General features: G+C 39.3%; 1 protein-coding gene across 8 annotated transcripts; it reads left to right on the forward strand.

Annotated features, from left to right (window-relative positions):
- The first annotated feature begins 340 nt into the window (after nt 1-340).
- On the forward strand, nt 341-13,136 carry LOC7455514 (helicase SEN1). Of its 8 annotated transcripts, XM_052456305.1 has the most exons (23): nt 351-690; nt 797-1,181; nt 1,607-1,723; nt 1,819-1,898; nt 2,140-2,286; nt 2,396-2,544; nt 2,643-2,773; nt 2,914-3,036; nt 3,129-3,202; nt 3,803-4,387; nt 4,509-4,620; nt 4,718-4,855; nt 5,370-5,520; nt 5,605-5,699; nt 5,893-6,166; nt 6,270-7,489; nt 7,655-8,057; nt 8,157-9,085; nt 9,190-9,255; nt 9,336-9,461; nt 10,340-10,584; nt 10,677-11,836; nt 12,097-12,267. In XM_052456305.1, exons 1-23 carry the CDS (start codon nt 569-571, stop codon nt 12,129-12,131), a joined length of 6,867 nt encoding a protein of 2,288 aa, XP_052312265.1. In that variant the 5' UTR covers nt 351-568; the 3' UTR covers nt 12,132-12,267. The 8 variants fall into 8 exon arrangements, with proteins under 8 accessions (XP_024465679.2, XP_024465676.2, XP_052312265.1 ...); XM_052456304.1 differs by having other exon boundaries at nt 5,370-5,699; XM_024609904.2 differs by lacking the exon at nt 12,097-12,267 and adding an exon at nt 12,291-13,136 and having other exon boundaries at nt 354-690; nt 5,370-5,699.
- The last annotated feature ends 7,296 nt before the right edge of the window (nt 13,137-20,432 follow it).

The raw sequence follows: 20,432 nt of genomic DNA on the forward strand, positions 1-20,432 counted from the left end.
TGTGCTTTAAAACTGAAGTTTATCTATCCTCTTTCAGAAAATACAATTCACATGGCTTTTCACTCATTACAACCTCTGCGTATTCTATTCAAATCCTATGAAAGACTGCAAGAAAATAAATCAGAAAGAATTTATTATTACAAGCGGAAGATGGTTTCTTAGTAGTACTAGGTAACGTGTATTTAGTTTGGAAAAGATATGTTTTAAAAAAAATTTAAATTTTTCTTAACTAAGATGGGTCATACTCTAAAGGTGATACGGTGACGTTTTCATTTCCCAGAGGGATAAGCCAAGCCGCAGTTGAAAAAGAAAATCACGCAGAAGCTACGGTGTCGTTTAACGGGTCTCCCTCTTGGCGCTTTGATTATGTTCCTGTGCTTCTTCCCTCGCTTCCTATAAATAGAGCGAACTTCCCATTTCCCTCCTTTCTGCAGCGGGCACAAACCTTTTCTATGCCCCCCCCCAAAACCCTAATCTTCCACAATTATAAGAAGAAAAACCCTAGAAATCTGAACCCTTCTTTTCCTTCTGTTTTGATCGATCCTTTAACAAGTAAATAAACAAGGAAATGGCGAAGAGGGAAGTATTATTAGATAGATGGAGAACCATCGAGGAAGAAGAAGAACTTCACGCCAACGATGGCGATAATCCAGTCATACGACGCCGTCTTCACCTCCTCAAAGAACAATGGTCTCTCTCTCTCTCTCGTTTTCTCCCCTCAATATCTCTATGCTTTTATTACTATATTCTTATTGTTAAATTAGGTTTATTTTTATTTTTTATTTCTTAATTATAGGTTTTCAGACACATTTAAGTACTTGATTAGTTTGCCCAGAGAAGAACATATATGGTGTGGAGATTTTGATTTGATGGGCCCACTTTTAGAGACATTTTACAATTACTACAAAGATGACCGGCCGGACTCTCCGCTCCGGCTTCTGTGGAAGAGGATGTCTGGCGAAATGCGGCATTGCATCCAGTGTGTATCTCAGCATCATCACGCTCAAGAGATGTATGACAAGGAGTACGAGACGAGTTCTATTGGACCACTTCTTGAGGTGTTAAGGAGTATTGATGAGGAAAGGGTGACTCGGCATCTGAGAGAGATTAATGATAGATTGAAGAAGCAGGAGTATGATCATTTGCGTGATAATGTTGATGTTGTTAGTCTCATGTATGAGGTATTATTGTTATTATGGACTAGTGTGTTTGTTTCTGTTTTGGTTTTCACTTAATCTTTAATGGTCATTACCTTTTGATGACATGTATGAAAGATGCCAATACAGAGTTTGACTATGCTTCAAGCATTGCATATAAGTAAGCAATTTTATAGTTGGTGTACTAATAGGAGTGCTCTCAAAATTATTTGAGAATAATAACTACTTAATTGGAAAAAAAAATGGAGTATTTGTGATCGTTTCAGATGTCTAGTATCCAAATTGTATATTATGGTTTGCTGGGTTCTAGGTAGAACAGGGGAGAAGAGTTGTGTGTTTCTTCTTTGAAAATGCTCTTTGATTTCTTTTCCAACCAACATTTTCTAATCTTTCCTTTTTGGAATGGTGATTGCATGCTTTTGTGCCTTTTGCTGTTTACTGAATTACAGGTCTTGATGTTTCCTGTCTTACTGGACGATCAATCTTTGCTATCTGAATTTGAATTATTCATCGAAGCAGTCGATAATATGCATGAACTGGCTTTATCTGGACATCAACAGTTTCCGGTATTTTGTTGGCCGAGTCTGCCCAGACACAGTTCCGTTGCTTTCTTTATCTCTGTCTTTCTTTCCCTTCTCATAGATTACATCTGATTTGTCAGGGTGTTTATGCGTTGCTTTTTCTGAATAGAAGAGTACGCACTGTTGGTAGACGTTTAGCACGATCTATGGAGAAATTGAGGTACTGTTTAAATTGAATGACATGTACAATCTAATTGGAATTTTTACTTGCGTGAAAGGATTACAATCATTGGTGTACCACATTATATGATCTATAAGTCATGAATGAAGCACTATTGTCATCTTGCAGATTGTGGCCATCCTTACTGCAAAAATGCTACCTTCTAGTCATGTCAACATCAATTGGGGATGCAGGGTTCACTATATATTCTTTCTGATTAATATATCCTGTTTCTGTATAGGGGAGCAACAGATTTGGAACCTTTGCAGCCTTTACTGAAAAAATTCGTTGGGTTTTTAGAGACAGAAATACTACCATCAGCTTCTAAGACTTCGAGGCCAAGAGCACAGATGGAGCGCCTATCCATATGGCTTGGAATCACATCATTGTATGAAGCGGTGACTATAATCTTAACCTTAAACTACTCTTTCAACTCTCTTTTTTCTGTCTCTTTTCCACTCTCCCAATGATGATACTTACACTTCTGTTTTATGAAGACTTGAGTTCCTAGAACCTCCAGCTTTTGAAGAAGGCATACTGGAGTGCTATCCCATTTTTTTTGATATTGTGCTCAACCATATCAGTGGCGATTCAGCTGAATTCTCTCATGCAGTAAGCTGTTTGAAAGAACTCTTCAAAATGCTTGGTAAGACAGGAAGTACCTCTTCTTCTGTGTTCTTTTATTTAGTTATTATTTTTAGATTTCAATTAGTATTGATTTAATGATTCTTTGTTTCTCTTAAGGTTGCAAACTCTGGCTGAGGTCTACGTTGTCTCCAAGTGTGATGCGTAACACATTACTGGGCCAGTGTTTCCATACTCGAAATGAGAAAATCCATAAAGACATTTTAGATCTTTTTCCACCTTTTCTGCAGGCATGTCTGGACACCATCCTGCCATCTTCTTTACCCTGGGCCCTTCATCAATGATTCTTTATCCCTCTTGTCATTTATACAATTAATTGTGCCATGTATTTTTCTTGACATTACTGATGTGCAGAAGTTTATCTGTCCAGTCCCTTGAGGCTTTGCAAGATGGGGAACATGAAAAGCAACGAAGGCACTTCCTTTATTTCCTACTCCATCAAGTTCCCGTGAGCAGCAACTTCAATGTTCTTACAAGAAAACTTGCATGCAAGGTTTTTATCACTTCTATATTTCCATTTTAAGTTTCTGTTGTGGATAGTTATGCTGTTTATCTCATTAATGCTATCACTAATTGCCGTTTCAGATAGCCCTTCTTATCGTACACCGAGGCTACAAGATGAACCCACCATGCCCCCCTTATGAATGTGCTCATATGTGGTATGTAGTGTTGAATCCTCTATATTTGACGATGGTCATAAATTGGAAGCTCTTTTGCCTTATTGATAATTTTTTTATATTTTTCCTACAATTAATATTCAGGGATTTTACCAGGGAATTAGGGGTTGAAGATATGGCGTGGCTTAAGTTTGGATTTGCCTTTTAAGTCTGGCTAGAAATGTTTTAGAAAAAGAGATAGTAGGTATGGGGAGAGATTTTCATGTGAAAAATCATATGCTGTCAAAGGTGGAGGTTCTTGGAAGACAATATTATTTTTTTTGAAGCATTATTCACTGTGCTGTTTTACATCTATTTTTAGAACTCGGGGATTTACACTTTCCATTTTCCTTATAAAAAGGAGCAAAGAAGAAAATTCATACATTTTTTTGAATTGTCTGCTTCTCTTTGGCATCTCTTCGTCACCTAAAATTCCTGCTTGTGTGAAGTTTGAAGGCTCCTAATGTAATGTTATAAAGATTTAGAATTTGAAAAAGATGGTTGGGGGTTTTCACTTATGCATGCTTTAATATAATCTGATTGAACGACTGCTCTTAAGAGGAATCAATGTGCACGAATCACTTACAGCAATCGTTTTAACAGGGGCCCTTCACTTGTGGCTACTCTGAAGGATTCATCACTTCATAGTGCTCTCCGGCAACCTGCATTTGATCTTATACAGATTATTTTAGTTTCTGATGCTGCTGCCTTGCTAAGTACAATGTGGAGTAACCACACAATTATTGATGCTGATACAAACATTTGTCTTGAGCTGAATGATGATGTTAAAGATGAAGATAGGCTTCCATTTGTTATTGACGTCGAAGATACGGATGGTATATGTTGGAGTGAATTCAGTGCACAGAGCAAGATCGCTTCTGAAGAGCACAGAGGATGGATGTGCATTCCCATGCTATGGATTGATGTTTTAGTTGATATGGACCCATCAGTCCTTCCATTGTCATTTTCGAAGGCTGTTTTCTGGGCTCGATCTCATTTGACAATGGTAGAACCTGAAACCAGTGTGCAAACAGTTGGAACCTGGCTTTCAACTTCAGCCACAGAAATCTCCACTTCATTTGGGTGGAAGGTTCCGACAGGTTTTGATGATGGTGGGGTTGGAAAGGAGTCGAAAAACTCTATCAAAGTGTCAGTGATGCATCTTCCTTTAATAAGAACATTCAACAGGTATTGGGCAATACTTTATCTTACTGTTAGTTTATGTCTTCATGCTATAGCAATGCATGTTATAGGTGTATACTAGACTTGTTAGTCCATTCTTGGTTGATGACTCTGGATGCTTCCTCAGGTTAACCACACACTTTTTAGCTCTAATGAGGCTAGGGGAATTACGGAAGCAATGGACTTGGGAGCCAAGCATGGCAGAGAGCTTGATCCTTTCACTTTTGGATTCTAATGATGTATGCAATGATCATTTATCATATATAGTGGTCAACATCAAGTGAGTGATTGGTCTTCTGTGAGTATCTGCGCATAATCTTTTGTTGCTTGATGCAGGATGTGAGACAATTTGGCAAATGTATCTTGGAGCAGGTCTCAAGCACACGGGGTCTTGCATGTGGTTTGAAGTTTCTTTGCTCCAGCGGTTGTTCTTTGGCAGCCATGTTTTTAGGCTTGAGACATGCTTTGAAAGTGGTGAGTGGTCACTGATAACATTTCTCTTGTGTAAGTCATTTGAAAGTGCTAATGTTTTGTTTCTTTTTTATTCTCCTTCCATTTTCATAATTTTATAAAGCCAGTATTGTGCCAAGGACTTGTATCTAATTTCAGCCAGATCAAATATATAAAATTTATTTCTGTACACACTCACTAGTTTAAATTGATTAATGCATGCTTTTCAAGGTTCTAAGTGGTCCCTTTCTTTTTTTCATCCTTGGTGCTCCCTCTAAGCAATGGTCTTTTTGACTGTGTTCTCAATAATTGGCTTGAAAAGGCTGCTGGCTTTGTGACAGTTATTTTGTACAAAACAGGTCTGATATTCCGTTAACAGCAAATGACTGTAAACTCAAGTACCTTTGTGTAGTCCAATCCACGACTCACCTACTGCTAATTTGGTCTCTATGTTCTTTCATATATCATTTTTTTCATGCTTCTATGGCTTAACCAGATTCTTTTTATTGCTTTGTTTAATAATTTTGCACTTCTACAGGTTCAACTGGATTCTGTTGTATCGAAGTTTCAGACTTTACAACATTTTTTCTTTGTTCTATGCAAACTAATTAAAGAAGGGGATTTACATAAACCAGATTTGCAACAAAATTCATCTGATGACTCAAAGATCAGAAAGTACTCTTCCCAAGGTGGATTTCTGACACATCCGGTCTTTGATTCTTCTTCTTCAAACATTGATGGACATTCATTAAATGTTGACTTGAAATTGCAAGAGAAATTTCGCTACTTACTATCAAGAATTGCATGGCCATCAATTCGGATGTTCTTGGTAGAAGGAAAGGCATTTATTGATTACAGTCTTTGTCAGGTATTACACAGCTTGACATTAATGAATGTTTCTATTTAGCCTCTCTCTGTGTGGCTGGATGTGTCTGGTGTGTCAATGTTCACACTACTTTCTTGTAGATAATTAGCTGATGTTCTTGTAGATATCAAATCAGCTCTGCCATTTAACTGACAAGTGACATTGAGTAGGCATTCTTTATCTCTTCTTGTTTCAGATGACATGTGTCCGTGTGCTTGAGATCCTCCCTGTTGTTTTCGAGAGACTTTTCCAACCTCTGTTTAAACATGCATGGGATAATGGAAAGATGGTGGAAAATCCATCCAACTTTGGATGGCTTTATGATCTGATGGATTGGGGAAAGTCATCGCTTAAAGTTGTAGTTGTCTACTGGAAGCGAACAGTAATTTATCTACTGAATCTGCTTAAAGGCTTTTGCAGTAATGCTTCTGAGTTGACTGTCAGGGCCATTGAAAAACTTATTTCATGTGGTGAGCTTTTTTATTTATGCACATATTGCTTTCTTTTTCATGCTGTTGATTATTTATCATTTTGCTTCATTTTCTTTTGATGTTTTATGTCTTCTTTATACAGATAATATAAGCATTGATCAATTGACAGAACAAGTATCACACCTTCGGGTTGCATTATCCAAGGAAGTGTCTTTTGATAATGTAATGATCACTTCAAAACCAAAAGCTCCAGATGTGCTTCCTGTTCCTGTAGAGGATGCTGATGTTCAAATTCTAGACTCAGTATCAGTGAGTGATAAGAGAAATAAAAGTGACGTGATTGTAGTTTCAGATGATGAAGCTGAAAAACAAATTTCACCTGTTAAGGTGGCTGCTTCCAAAAGTGACTCATGTCAAATAAGTTTGGATAGCAAGAAAATTGCTCCTGCTGATAGAAGTGTTTCACAAACTGATACTGAAAATAAGGGATCTAGAAATGATACCTCAAGGGATCTACTGGATGACCCCCAACAAAAATATGCATTAGACATTACCAGTCTCACTTCTCAGAAGCTGGATTCTGATAAATTAAGAGGCAAACAACCTCCTCATCTCAAATCAAAAGGTGGATCTAAAAGCAGTAAAAATGTTCCTCTTTCATCCCAATGTAGAATTGATCTGAAGAGTCCTGAGTCTGTCAGCTCAAAAAGCTCGAATGAAGCTGGCAACAGCATGATTTCTGAAACAAGAGATTCAATACTGAAGGAGTTAGTGCGTGAAACTGGTGCTAATCCACCAGAGGCTGCAGTAAAATCTGTGAGGCAGCAGCAGTTTAATCTGACAAAGTTAACTGCCACTGTTCTTAAACGACAAGTTATCCAACTTAAAACACCTGCTGGAAATAGATTTGGAAATTTACAGAGACTGGAGGCTGGAGTTAAAAGATTCAAGCCTCCTAGACTTGATGACTGGTATAGACCCATTTTGGAAATAGATTACTTTGCTATAGTGGGATTAGCATCTGCAAGAAAAGATGAGAATCGGACTGTTAGTAGATTAAAGGAGGTTCCTGTGTGTTTCCAATCACCAGAACAGTACATTGACATTTTCCGGCCACTTGTTTTGGAGGAGTTTAAAGCACAGTTGCGTAGTTCCTTTTTGGAGATGTCTTCATGGGGGGAGATGTATTATGGCAGTCTATCCGTGTTGTCTGTTGAAAGGATTGATGACTTTCATCTTGTCCGGTTTGTCCATGATGAAAGTGATTCTACATCATCTAGAAGCTTTTCTGATAATGACCTTCTTTTGCTAACTAAAGAAGCTCCAGAAAATGCATCCCATGATGTTCATATGGTTGGAAAGGTATTTTACCTCTCTAGCATTCTGTTGAATGACGTGTTGGTGTCATGTACATATCACAAATTTCTTGTCTGCTGAATACAGATGTAGATTTGTAATATCTTGGCATGTTTATAAGTTTTAAGTTATATGTCTATATTATGCTAAAGCAACCTGTTTGATTCTCAGGTGGAGAGGCGTGAAAGAGAGAATAAAAGAAGGTCAAGTATACTTCTCATCAGGTTCTATTTTCTAAATGGTTCTTTGCGTTTAAATCAAGCTAGGAGGCAACTTGTCGATCGTAGCAAATGGCATGCAAGTCGCATCATGAGCATTACACCTCAACTTAGAGAATTTCAGGCTCTATCATCAATAAAGGACATTCCCATCCTTTCAGCTATCTTAAAACCTGTCAATGATTCTCTATGTAATAATGAATCGAGAGAACTAGGTCTGAGTAATCTTTCTCAGCCCTTGCAGCAGACACTGAAGTCATCTTTTAATGACAGCCAACTGCAAGCTATAAGTGTCGCGATTGGATCAACTATTTTGAAGAAAGATTTTGATCTGTCTCTAATACAGGGTCCTCCAGGTTTGTATTTCAACATGGCTTAATTGATAGTGGATCTAACCCCTTTTATTTTTGTTTCTAATATGTTTTTTTTTTCTTTTTTTCTTTCTTTTTGAATAGGGACTGGGAAGACCAGAACCATAGTGGCCATTGTCAGTGGCTTGCTTGCTTCACTACAAGGAACAAAGGATACAAAAAATTCTCTAAAGGGACATTTGAAACAAGGTAATGGTTTGTCCATAACTTCAAGGCCAAAGATTAACCAGTCTGTTGCAATTGCCAGGGCTTGGCAGGATGCAGCGTTGGCTAGGCAGTTAAACAAGGACGTGGAAAGAAATGAAAAGTCTGTGGAAAGTTATTTTAGGAGAAGGGTGCTAATCTGTGCCCAATCAAATGCTGCTGTTGATGAGTTGGTGTCAAGAATTTCCAGTCAAGGACTTTATGGCAATGATGGGAAAATGTACAAGCCATATCTTGTAAGGGTTGGCAATGCAAAAACGGTTCATCCAAATTCACTTCCATTCTTTATCGATACACTTGTTGATAATCGTCTTGCTGAAGAGAGGATGCATTTGAGTGATTCTAAGAAAGATTCAGGTATAGGCTCTTCTGCAGCATTGCGTTCTAATCTGGAAAAGTTAGTTGATTGCATTAGGTTCTATGAGGCTAAGCGGGCTAACTTGAAGGATGGAAATTTGGACCTCAAAAATTCTTTGGAAGATGAATTGCATAAAGAGGATGAAACAAAGCAAATGTCAGATTCTGAATTAGAGATCACACTAAAGAAATTATATGAAGAAAAGAAACAACTTTTTAAAGATCTTAGTGCTGCTCAGGTGCAAGAGAAGAAAACTAGTGAAGAAATCAGAGCAATGAAACATAAGCTGCGGAAGTTGATATTAAAGGATGCTGAAATAGTGGTAACGACATTAAGTGGATGTGGTGGAGATCTCTATGTAGTTTGTTCTGAATCTATGTCAAATTATAAATTTGCTTGTCCATCTGAACATACCCTATTTGATGCAGTTGTGATTGATGAAGCAGCTCAGGTAAAAATCATTATGCTCATAGTTAGTTTTTTTAAAGTTACCCATTTTATCTGCATAACATTCCTTTCATTGCTTCATTTTTAAACTTTCTTCATCTCTTGCAGGCACTGGAACCTGCTACTTTGATTCCTCTTCAACTTTTAAAGTCAAATGGGACAAAGTGCATTATGGTAAGGACTGTGTGCTCCGTTATTTTCAAGGCATCTTGTATATTTTAGTAGTTATACTTATGTTGTCATTTTTATGCAAGGTTGGTGATCCGAAGCAGCTTCCTGCAACAGTTCTCTCTAATGTTGCAAGCAAGTTTCTTTATGAATGTAGCATGTTTGAGCGTCTACAAAGGGCTGGTCACCCAGTAACCATGCTTACCAAACAGGTGAGCCTGGATTTTTTTCCCTCAAAACTTGACTTAAATTCTACTGTGTTTGCTATATCTAATGATATGGTTAAATGCTTGAAACCATTAACGAGAACTGACTTTTGGGCTGTTGGATGTTAACTGTCAAAATATTCACGTGTGCTTTGGAAAGCTGTGAAATAGGAATATTGGGCTCGTTTCTTTTTTCCAATGTTTTTTTTGTAAAAAAAAAAATGTACGGCTGCAACCACAGATTTATTATCACACGGGATGCTGGGTGTTTACAGGAAATATTTTGGTCTGTCTGCTTTGTTTTATTGCATTATCATCTGCTATAAGTACAACAACAACAATAAATTATTAAATGTTTCTAGGATATGCAGTTCATAAAATTTTCTTCTGGCTGATTGCATGTTTTTTTTGGTTGAATGTTAAGTAATAGTAAAGCTAGTTGGTAAATCTGCCATGAATGTTTGGGTTAAATACACTGAGTTAAAGAAATGTTCACCTTAAGGCAACTGTTGTGGGATGGAATAGTTTTTATAGCCTTTTTATGATGCAGTAATGCTTTAGGGACCTGCAAAAGGCTATGCTTAGCTGATATTAACATTTCCTCACATCTTGACTTTTGTTTCTTTTCTTTCATCGGATGGTATCATGTTTCTTGATGTACTCTCTTATTTTGTGTATTTTCCTGTTTCTGTTTAATTTTCTCGTCCAATACTTGTTGCATAAACTTTATGCTTGACTAAAGGTATGCATTCTTTTGGCAATCAACTGCAGTCAGGGTAGTTTGGTGAAAATGTTGGCAGTTTATGGGGCTATAAAATAATACAAGACTTTGATGAAAATTTGACGATAATTGTACTGTTTTTGCCAACTTCCTACTGTTTCAGTATAGGATGCACCCAGAGATTTGCCGGTTTCCCTCCTTGCACTTTTATGATAGCAAGTTGATGAATGGAGAGAAAATGTCAAACAAATCAGCATCATTTCATGAGATTGAGGTTCTTGGCCCTTATTTATTCTATGACATTATGGACGGCCAGGAGCTTCGCGGTAAAAATTCTGGTGCATCGTCCCTTTATAATGAACGTGAGGCTGAAGCTGCAGTTGAACTACTACGATTTTTCAAAAGGAGGTATTCATTTCTTTTCCAGAGAAAGCACTACCACATCCTCCTTCATTTCAGTTCTTTGTTCATGAATAATGTAATTTAAATACCTTATTTAGGTACTCATCCGAGTTTGTTGGTGGTAGAATTGGCATCATAACTCCATACAAATGCCAGCTCTCACTTCTGCGCTCTCGTTTTTCTAGTGCATTTGGATCATCTGTTGTCGCTGATATGGAGTTCAATACTGTTGATGGCTTTCAGGGACGAGAGGTTGATATACTGATACTTTCCACTGTTAGAGCAGCTGATTCAAATTCCTCTATGAATGAGTTGAGCTCCAGCAGTATTGGGTTTGTCGCTGATGTAAGACGGATGAATGTTGCCCTGACAAGAGCCAAGCTCTCCCTTTGGATTTTGGGTAATGCGAGGACCTTGCAGACGAACTGGAACTGGGCAGCTCTAGTAAAGGATGCTAAAGAGAGAAACTTGGTCATCTCAGCAAAACAGCCATATGAATCCTTGTTCGAAACAGCTCCTAGGGATACTTGCAGGAGAGAGAGTATTAATAATCATTCAAGACAGTCAAAGCATGTTGAAAATTTTAGAGGCAGCGGCAAACTAGGCAAACAAAATGAACAGAAAGTGTACAGGGATAAAAACTCTATTCGTTCCGTTACTCGATGCGATGGTACTGTTGCTGGAGATGGTAAGGATTTTTATGTACAAAGCAGCAAAAGAAAACCCAGAGAGGAACATGATCTTCCAGGGAAAATGGATCTTCCGAAAAATTTCAAGTCTATCATTCCAGGGGAATCTGTTACTGGTGATGAAAGCAAGGGCAAAGACAGAAGTCAGAAGAAACTTAGCTCTGGTAAGAAGAAAGATAAATGTGCAAATCCGAAGAGTACTAGGGAGCGTTCTGAACTTGAACTGGGTGATGGCCACAAAAATTTGAAATTGAGCATGTTGAGGGGACCAAAGAAATCTATTGAAGGTAAGAGAAGCCAGAAGAATTTGGACAGTTCTACATCCTCAGCTGAAGGCAGCCTCAAAAGTAAGGAGGTCAATGACGGTAGAGATCCTAATCCTGTAGGTGCTTCTTTAGATTTAATTACAAAGAGGAAACAACAACGTGAAGCTGTTGAGGCCATTCTAAACTCATCTCTCATTTCCTCCAAGAAGTCAGAACCATCAACGAAATCTATGTCTTCCAAAAGGCCTCCTTCTCCAACCTCAGCTGTAAGTGGTGGAATCAGACCACCCAAGACAAGAAAAGGTAAACTTCTCTGCTTTTTTTCTGTAATAAGCACTGGAAATCTGTCCCAACCTCCCCTGTTTCAGTATGAGTGACATCATCAACTTGAAACATGTTCTTAGGAGTGTAAGAAAATGCAATTCCACCATAGATATTTTGAACTTTTTTTTTTTCAAATTCACCCCCATTTCTTTTAATTAGGGGTGATGATTTTAAATGACAGGTTTTTACTGATGGTTATATGAGAAAAACTGCTAATCCTATACTGGATGTATTTTCAGACAATCTAAAAGAGAAACCTGGATACTTTGTGTAAGTGGTGATGTTGTCGGATATCACTTTAAAATACTTGGCTGAAACCAACCCAAAGCCATTTTCTACATGATGTTTGCCTGAAAAGCTTGTTTGAGGTAGCTTTCTTGTGTGCAGATGTTTGATATTTCCTCATCTGCCATTCTTATTTTGCTTCTGGCAGGTCCGCAGTAACCTGAAAAAGGTTTATTGCAAAATCAGAGCCATCAGCACCGCAGTAAAAGTGAAAATCTTTGTGATTCCAGTATGGTATGGTGAAGTTGAATTCCATTTTTGAGATTTTAGCGAAAGCCTATTTTATCATCCCTGTAATTTTTTGGAAGCTACAAAGAAGATAGGGGGGCAGTTCTACTAAAAAGTGAAGAAACCCTACTTGATCTTGAATGTCAAGGTAAACCATGGATTGGATAAGTTAGGTTTACGTCTTGTGGTTCATTGTTGCAGACCCCCAGGGCAATACAGCATTGGTCTTGAAAATATAGAAATAATACTAGCGTGACTGATCACTGTAGATAAGTTTGATATTTGGTTCATCACTGCATGCCCTTGCAAGTTGTTTTTTTCCGGGCGAGTTTTGTCTAGAAGATCTAGTTCATAGTGCCTCTCTGATGATACCTTGTTCTGAGCGACCAAAACCCTGTGTACATATTGGTTCTTGTAAATATTTGTGACTTCAGCAATGCCTAGCGTGAAAGCTCAGAATTCTTGCAAGTTTTGCTCTCGGTCCTGCATGTCGATCACCCTAAATAAATGGAGGATGCAAAATTATCATGTTTTTTCCCAGCAAGTGAAGATGTTGGGGATCTGGAATTTGTTTGGTGTAACCATTCTGCAAATATTCCAGTCAATGTATTGCTTTGATGTTTGATGCAATTAAACGTCTTAGAAATTGTGTTTATTTGCTAGATTTATTGCTGTTGCTTCAAAGTAAAAAGCAGGAGGATATGTAATTGCCGGATTTGTTCAAGATCCACGAGCATAGCTTTCGGCCCGTCCTGTTTGTTTCATAGATCCCTGTTCTTTCCTTGTCGTTTATGTTTGTTGTTTTTTTATGCATTAAAATGCTCGTTCTCGTAGATTTGATCTTGAATGTTAGCTGACAACACTGTACTGTGGAAGGCATATGCAACCTTCGTCGATGCCTTTACAAAGCACCGTGAGCATACGGTCACTGGATCTATCAAAGCTGTGACTGACCATGAACGAGAAAAAGGGATGATTTGAATATGACGGTAAGATACCTCGCCTTAGATTTTGTTGCCTTCTGGGCAACCCGCATACAGTAATAACACGAGGCATCTGGTCAAATGCAAGATTTCACGTGTAGTACCCTTGCAGAAGACGTACAGCTCCTCCCATGCTCTCTACATTCCCTTCCCTTCCCTTCCCTTCCCTTCATGTCTCCACCAACCAGAGAGAGGATTGGCTGTCTCACCAACATTTCTTAATTCGCACCTGCCCCTCCGGCCACAAGAGAGTTGTTGGTAAGATGGTGGTGTTCGGTTAAGCTATTGAATTTGAACAAAACAATTAATTAATTAATTTCTCTAAAATTTTTATCAAATTTAAATCCACAACCCGCAACATTGAGACATTATAAGGTATGATACCGGCGTTGTAAAGGGATTACAAGAGGGGCCGAGGTCGGGAGAGGCTGGTGTTCAAGTTGCATTAGGGAACGTCCATGTACATGGTGTTAAGTAACATGCAGATGCAATTCCAGATAGTGTAAAGCTAATTAATGAGAAATATAATTAATGCAACAGTAGCCAGCGAGTGAAGGCACATGCATGAAATTAAGACCACACACATATGACAATATAATATATATATATATATATAGCAGTGTAGCTTTTTACCCCCCTTTTATTTTCTTCTCTATATATAAAAGAGGCCCACTTGCCGAGCTAGCTACACATCTAGATCTCAACCGATTATTCCATTTTTGTTCCATAATTCTTGCTAGCTACTTGTAGATGATTGTCCACTAACAGTTTCTTGGACCTGCACACAGCGTTAAATTAGTTTGGATATTGCAATTGAAGTTGTTTGACTTGTTCCACAAGTACGTAGAAATCGAGAAAAAAAAAACGTTGAAGTAAACTACATGGTAAATTTATATATATGCAGTAGAATAACACATATTTTATGGGGTAAATACATGTATTATGTCATGCATATCTATCTATCTTAGTGCGGAAGTAATTAATTAATATTCATGATCCCCAAAGAAACATGAGCATGTGATGTTCATATATATGATCTAGCTAGCTGCTCATTTGGCATGTGACCCCCCCAGTACCTTCTTTCTTCTTCTTTCTTTTTTTATCGAACATGTAAAAAACACGTACTCGATGTATCCATCGATCGATCTAGCTATTATGCAATTAAGTCCTGATTGGTGGTCCTCTCTCTCTCTCTCTCTCTCTCTCTCTCTCTCTCTCTCTATATATATATATATATATATATATATATATATATATATATTAGCTAGTACGTAACCCTTGCTATGCGTTATTTTTTCATCTCGGGGTGGGGAAAACTAAACCCTCAGTCAGTCAGTTGGCCTGTGCCTTGTGTATATTATGATCCCCACATGCCCATGCTTAACTAAGAGATGAAATCATGCAGTATATATGGATACAAAATAATTATTTGCAATATTTGGTGGGGCAGTGCATGCATGAATGATTGGAAAGGGCACATATTGATGATTGGATTTATACGCACCGCATGCACGCCTCTCCTGCTGTCCTGCTGTCGTAGTGTGTGCTGAGTTAGAGTTGCAAATAATTAAAGGCCGAAAAGGAGTTGTTTGGGTCAGGCATGGCTTGCAATATTGTTGCAGTCCTCTATCTTCATGTTCAGAAACCGCCCTCCCTCCCTCCGCTTGCATTATTTGCCGCATGCAGCGCCATAACGAGCCTAATCATTAAATATTGATGAGTTTGTATCGTTGAATATATATACGACCCCATTATTCACTCAATCATTTGCTACCTCCTGCAGCTGCTGCTCCATCCGGCCTTCAGTTTCATTATTTTGGCAGCAACCATCTCGAGGAACGTCCTCACACCGTCCCATGCATGCCTTAATTTGTATCAGTACCACCTTCTTTAATTATTTTCCTAGTTATGCATGCATGCATGCCCCTTGTGCTTGCATGCATGCATGTATCCCATATATATGTGTATATATATATACTAGCTAGGATCCCTGATCACATATTATATATAATGTATCATCTTAAATCCTCGCTTGCTTAATCTTGAATCCATGATGGAATAAAACTCGATCGATCGTACATGCATGATCATTTATTTGCTAAATATTGATACTGATCAGTACCCATCAACATTGTTGGAATATTGCCAATTATGTGGCTGCCATTGTCAAAGAAGATGGCTACAATGGTGGGTTGTTGGTGGCAGCCAACAACCATTGTCTAATGTCAAAGTTTGGTAAGTTTGGCAGCCACCATTGTTGACAAAAGAGCAAGAGGAGCTGCCATGGATGCCTATAAATAGAGGCATACATTAGAGAGCAAAATGAGAGAGGTAAGAGAAGAGAGTAGAGCCAAAGATGTGAGAGATGTAGGAGAGAGTGGGCTGCCAAGGCAGCCAGCAGTAGCTGCCATTGCAGCACTGAGAAGAGAGAAATAGAGTGAGGTTGAGAGTTGCTAAAGAGAGGATGATTCCTCCTCCTCTATTGTTGTAAATCTTGTTCTCTCCCTATATAATCAAATGGCTTCTCCCGTGGATGTAGGCGGTTTGCCGAACCACGTTAAATATTGTGTCAGTGTGCTTTACCTCCTATAGGCAAATATCAAAACATCACCGGTCGGAATTCCCTACAATTGGTATCAGAGCTTATGGTTTGAAGTGGTGTTTGATTTTTGCTCAAAAATGAAAGTTGTCAAAATTGTGTTTTGACCATACCACTGTGTAGAGGAGGAAGAGACGAAGCCACTGGTGAAAACGGCGTCAAAATCGGACGTCGGACATGGCCGCACTCTCCATCACTCTCCGGCAAGGTGTTTGCCAACGCGCGCAGACGCGCCCCACGCGTCTTCTTCACCAGGATGGGTTGACCCGACCCGAATACCAGTTGACCCGACCCATGTGACTGACCCGGATAAAGATGATGTCAGCATGTACAGTAGACATGTCAGGGATGACGTCATCCTGATGTAATTGTGACATCAGCATGCACAGTAGCATGCCATGTCAGCGCCCAGTCAGCAGCCACGTCAGCACAGTGGGACCACCTGCCACGTCATCAGCCGCGAGCCGAGCTGAGTTAAGCCGAGCCGAATGGAGCCGAGCCGAGTTGGAGCCGAGCCGCGAGCCGAGGGATAGGATCCAGCGTAGCTGATCCTATGTGCAACTGGATCTGAGATTGAATCTGAGCCGTTGATCAGGCCAGAATTGTTTTGATCAAATCTTAGCCGTCTGAAGTGTGATTTGGACGATTTCAGACTTGTTTCCAGCTAATTTGATCGTTCCGGATGCAATGGTACGGTCCGATCATTGAGATTTGAGACCAAAAATGGCGGTGGTGAATTAACGAAAGAGATTGCCCGATCAGGAGGCATCTGATGGTCATCATGGTGGTCGATGGAGATGAAAAAGAACATGTCACACATGTTTACCCAATTACATGTGCTGAACTGCTAAGTGGAGAGAAATTTAACTGCCTTGAGGGAAGGCAATATTGGGACACTCTGTACACCCGATCATGTGGATAATTTGAGGTGAAGAGTGGAAATTGATGAAGACCAATCTTGACGAGTCTAAGAACTGGTAGTCTCGCCAGATGTTGAGAAATCATGTATTAAACCAGTATATTCCAGATCACTTGTAAATGAAAGCCGCAACAAAGCTAGCAAATGGTTGTATATACGGAAAGACAGTACGATGGATAGATATGGCCTAAGAAGTTCTGTCTAGGAGGTTGGGTTTTAAGCGGGACCAGTGTGACCCCTCCAATCTTTCCTGGGAACTTGCTTAGTGGAAGGATTATCCATACGGTACTATTTTTGTATATATAGCAGTTTGTAATGAAACGGTTGAAGACTAGCAGGATGACGGCACAAGGGAACAGTTGGGTTCCGTATGATCAAGGATCTGATGAAGTGGTGATTTCTCCAAAGAAGTTAGATTCGGTGACTGTGATTTCTCGAAGGGAGAATTGATGAAGACCCTGATAATGGAAGAGAAATACACGAGGGGATAAAGATTGGCACCCTATTTTGACTTGGACAGGTGTTATGACAGGATGAGCTGCTGTCAAACGTAAGCAAGGAATAGGGAGAAATCTGGAGAACTGAAATTGCACGAGAGCACACGGAGATTGTGCAGGAGTACCCGTAGGATCCAATGAGGTACTGCAATGAGACAACAGATGCAAGGAGAAGAAGTGTTCCCAGATGAAGCTCAGAGCAGAGACTGTGTAAAAAAGTTGTACAACAGGAAGTCTCTTGTGCTCTTGATAAAGACAACAGGCAAAGACCTTTCCAATGCATGCAAGGATGGAAAGAGAGCTGTTGTAGAAGCACCTAATTGAGGGGGTGCAAACGCCTGTGATAAAATGCGACCGCCTATGAAAGGCGAAGACACCTTAGATGGAAGGTGTGAGGGCCATGAAAGGAGCCCCAAATCAGACCGCCCTACGACAACGGGCGAAGACACCTTAGAGAAGGTGTATGGGCCACGATATGAGCCCAGTTCAGAATGCCCCAGAGCCGATGTGATGGCTGGATATAAGTGGACAAGTGTATAGCCAATGAAGAGGCTATGATGAGTATGGAGACAAATGCAGGATTGACTTTCATGGATATTGCCCCCATGCTAAAGATCAATGAGCTAGAAGACATTTGCCTTGGACAATAAGTGGATGGCTTGTGGAGCATTAAGACGCGACTGCTATGAAGGAGCAGAGGGCATGCGCAGGTTCCAGGAACAAGTTGACTCTTGTCAAGGTGGTGAGCTCAGTAATGACATTGTAATACTCAGAGTATGAAGATAGAGATGGATCAACCTTTAATGGGTTGTCCCCATGGTTAAAAGGGAGAGCCACCTGGACTCTTGAGACTAAGAGCGGGAGACTCACGGAGAAGTAAGGCGTGGTTCCTAGGGAGGAACAGAGGGCAGACGCAACTCCGGGATGAGTAGACTCTTGGAAGAGTGGTGAGCTCGTGATCACATTAAAATACTCAATGACTGTCGCACTTGGAAATATCCGTTTGAGGGGGTGTTGTAAGCCTTGGTGTAAGGCTTGATAAATCATTCCGGGCCAAGCATGGTTGATATGCTTGAAGGGGGATGTTGTTCCAGAGACAAGCGTTAAACACTCTTCAGATGAGATATGACAAACCATCTGGTTGAAGTGATCCTTTGGAGTGAGCAAAGGGGTGCTTGGATGACTCTGGCGATTGAAAGGTTTGGCAAGTACCTGGAAACTTGGCCAAAGACGCTCTCGGAATGGTAAGCTTCGAAGAGCTGCAGGATGCAAGCGTGTGCTGAAGAAGCAAGAGGACAATTGCCCACATAAATGGCAAAGGGGGTGATTGTTGGAATATTGCCAATTATGTGGCTGCCATTGTCAAAGAAGATGGCTACAATGGTGGGTTGTTGGTGGCAGCCAACAACCATTGTCTAATGTCAAAGTTTGGTAAGTTTGGCAGCCACCATTGTTGACAAAAGAGCAAGAGGAGCTGCCATGGATGCCTATAAATAGAGGCATACATTAGAGAGCAAAATGAGAGAGGTAAGAGAAGAGAGTAGAGCCAAAGATGTGAGAGATGTAGGAGAGAGTGGGCTGCCAAGGCAGCCAGCAGTAGCTGCCATTGCAGCACTGAGAAGAGAGAAATAGAGTGAGGTTGAGAGTTGCTAAAGAGAGGATGATTCCTCCTCCTCTATTGTTGTAAATCTTGTTCTCTCCCTATATAATCAAATGGCTTCTCCCGTGGATGTAGGCGGTTTGCCGAACCACGTTAAATATTGTGTCAGTGTGCTTTACCTCCTATAGGCAAATATCAGAACATCACCGGTCGGAATTCCCTACAAACATTTCCCCGATCCAGTTGAATATTGGATATTGTAAATAGGTACGTACACTACTATCTAGCTATCTGTTCCTAATTTTCTATATATGGTTGCACGTCGTTTAGCTACAGTACCGTACCTGCCATGCATTGCATGCGTTAAATATTTTCCACATCGAATATATCCTCTGATTTGTCAACCATGTGATTGTATATTGATTTCATCAATTTGATCTAATAATAATAATAATAATAAGTCTTGACCATCATCAATTAGCTAGTACGTACGTAATTAGGCAAAAACAATGGATATTTCTCTTGCAGATATCTAATTAATTTGACTACTCTTGGGCGCGCGAAGGCCATGCATGCGCATGTGATGAAGAAGATTAACTACTATAAATCTCATCTCCAAGACATGCTGCTTCATGGCTCATGACGAGCCAAGCACCACTCTTTAACACTCTTAATTAATTAAGCTCTTCCATGTGGATTCATATCAATAAACAAAAAAAAAAGATTAATTTAATACAATAAAACAAATTAACCCCGTACCCAACTCCAATAAGAGCGTACGATTTATGCAGTTTCTTTGACCATTGACCGAATAATAATCACCCCATTATCTATTTATTTAGTCAAAATGGGCCCAAGGAATCCACATTCCATTTCCTTATTTGCTCCACGTCCTTCCTCCCTCCCTCTAACCCAGCTATATATATATATATATATATATCAAGAATGTGTGAACGGAGACGTACCCGAAGTTGACCTCATCAATTAATTAAACTTCATTACTTCTAACGAAGATTTCGAAGCATACACAGGTCGTTTTTTTTATAAAAAAAAAATTAGCACAGCGAAAGACAAGGACTTTATTAAAATAGCACAATTAAAAACTTATTTATAAAAATAGTATGGTTTATTGAGAATATACGCGATTAATTGTGAATTAAAAGACTCGAAAAATATATCTATCATTGTAATTTTAAAATCTCCATGAAACGTACTATGCAACTTTTACAAATAAATTTTCAGTTTTGCTATCAGCTGAGATTTTTAAGAAACCATAAATTAACCATTTATGCTAATCTCACAAGAGGCTCCTTGCATTGTCCTGTTTCTATATATGTCCGAATAATTGTGATATTATATGTGTATATATATATGTGTGTGTGTGTGTAGACATATACATATATATATATATACATGCCCGCGCGCGCTTACTTTATCCATGTAAAATTAAACTATTGTTAATAC

Source organism: Populus trichocarpa, chromosome 10 (assembly GCF_000002775.5).
Source record: "Populus trichocarpa isolate Nisqually-1 chromosome 10, P.trichocarpa_v4.1, whole genome shotgun sequence".
NCBI classification, from domain to species: Eukaryota; Viridiplantae; Streptophyta; class Magnoliopsida; order Malpighiales; family Salicaceae; genus Populus; species Populus trichocarpa.

Excerpts from the sequence above, each read along its gene's own strand:
- LOC7455514 (XM_052456304.1), top strand. The coding sequence starts at position 569 with ATGGCGAAGAGGGAAGTATTATTAGATAGATGGAGAACCATCGAGGAA. Across the intron at positions 2,287-2,395 it reads TGGCTTGGAATCACATCATT|ACTTGAGTTCCTAGAACCTC; the intron begins GTATGAAGCGGT and ends TGTTTTATGAAG. Across the intron at positions 2,774-2,913 it reads TTTTTCCACCTTTTCTGCAG|TCCCTTGAGGCTTTGCAAGA; the intron begins GCATGTCTGGAC and ends TTATCTGTCCAG.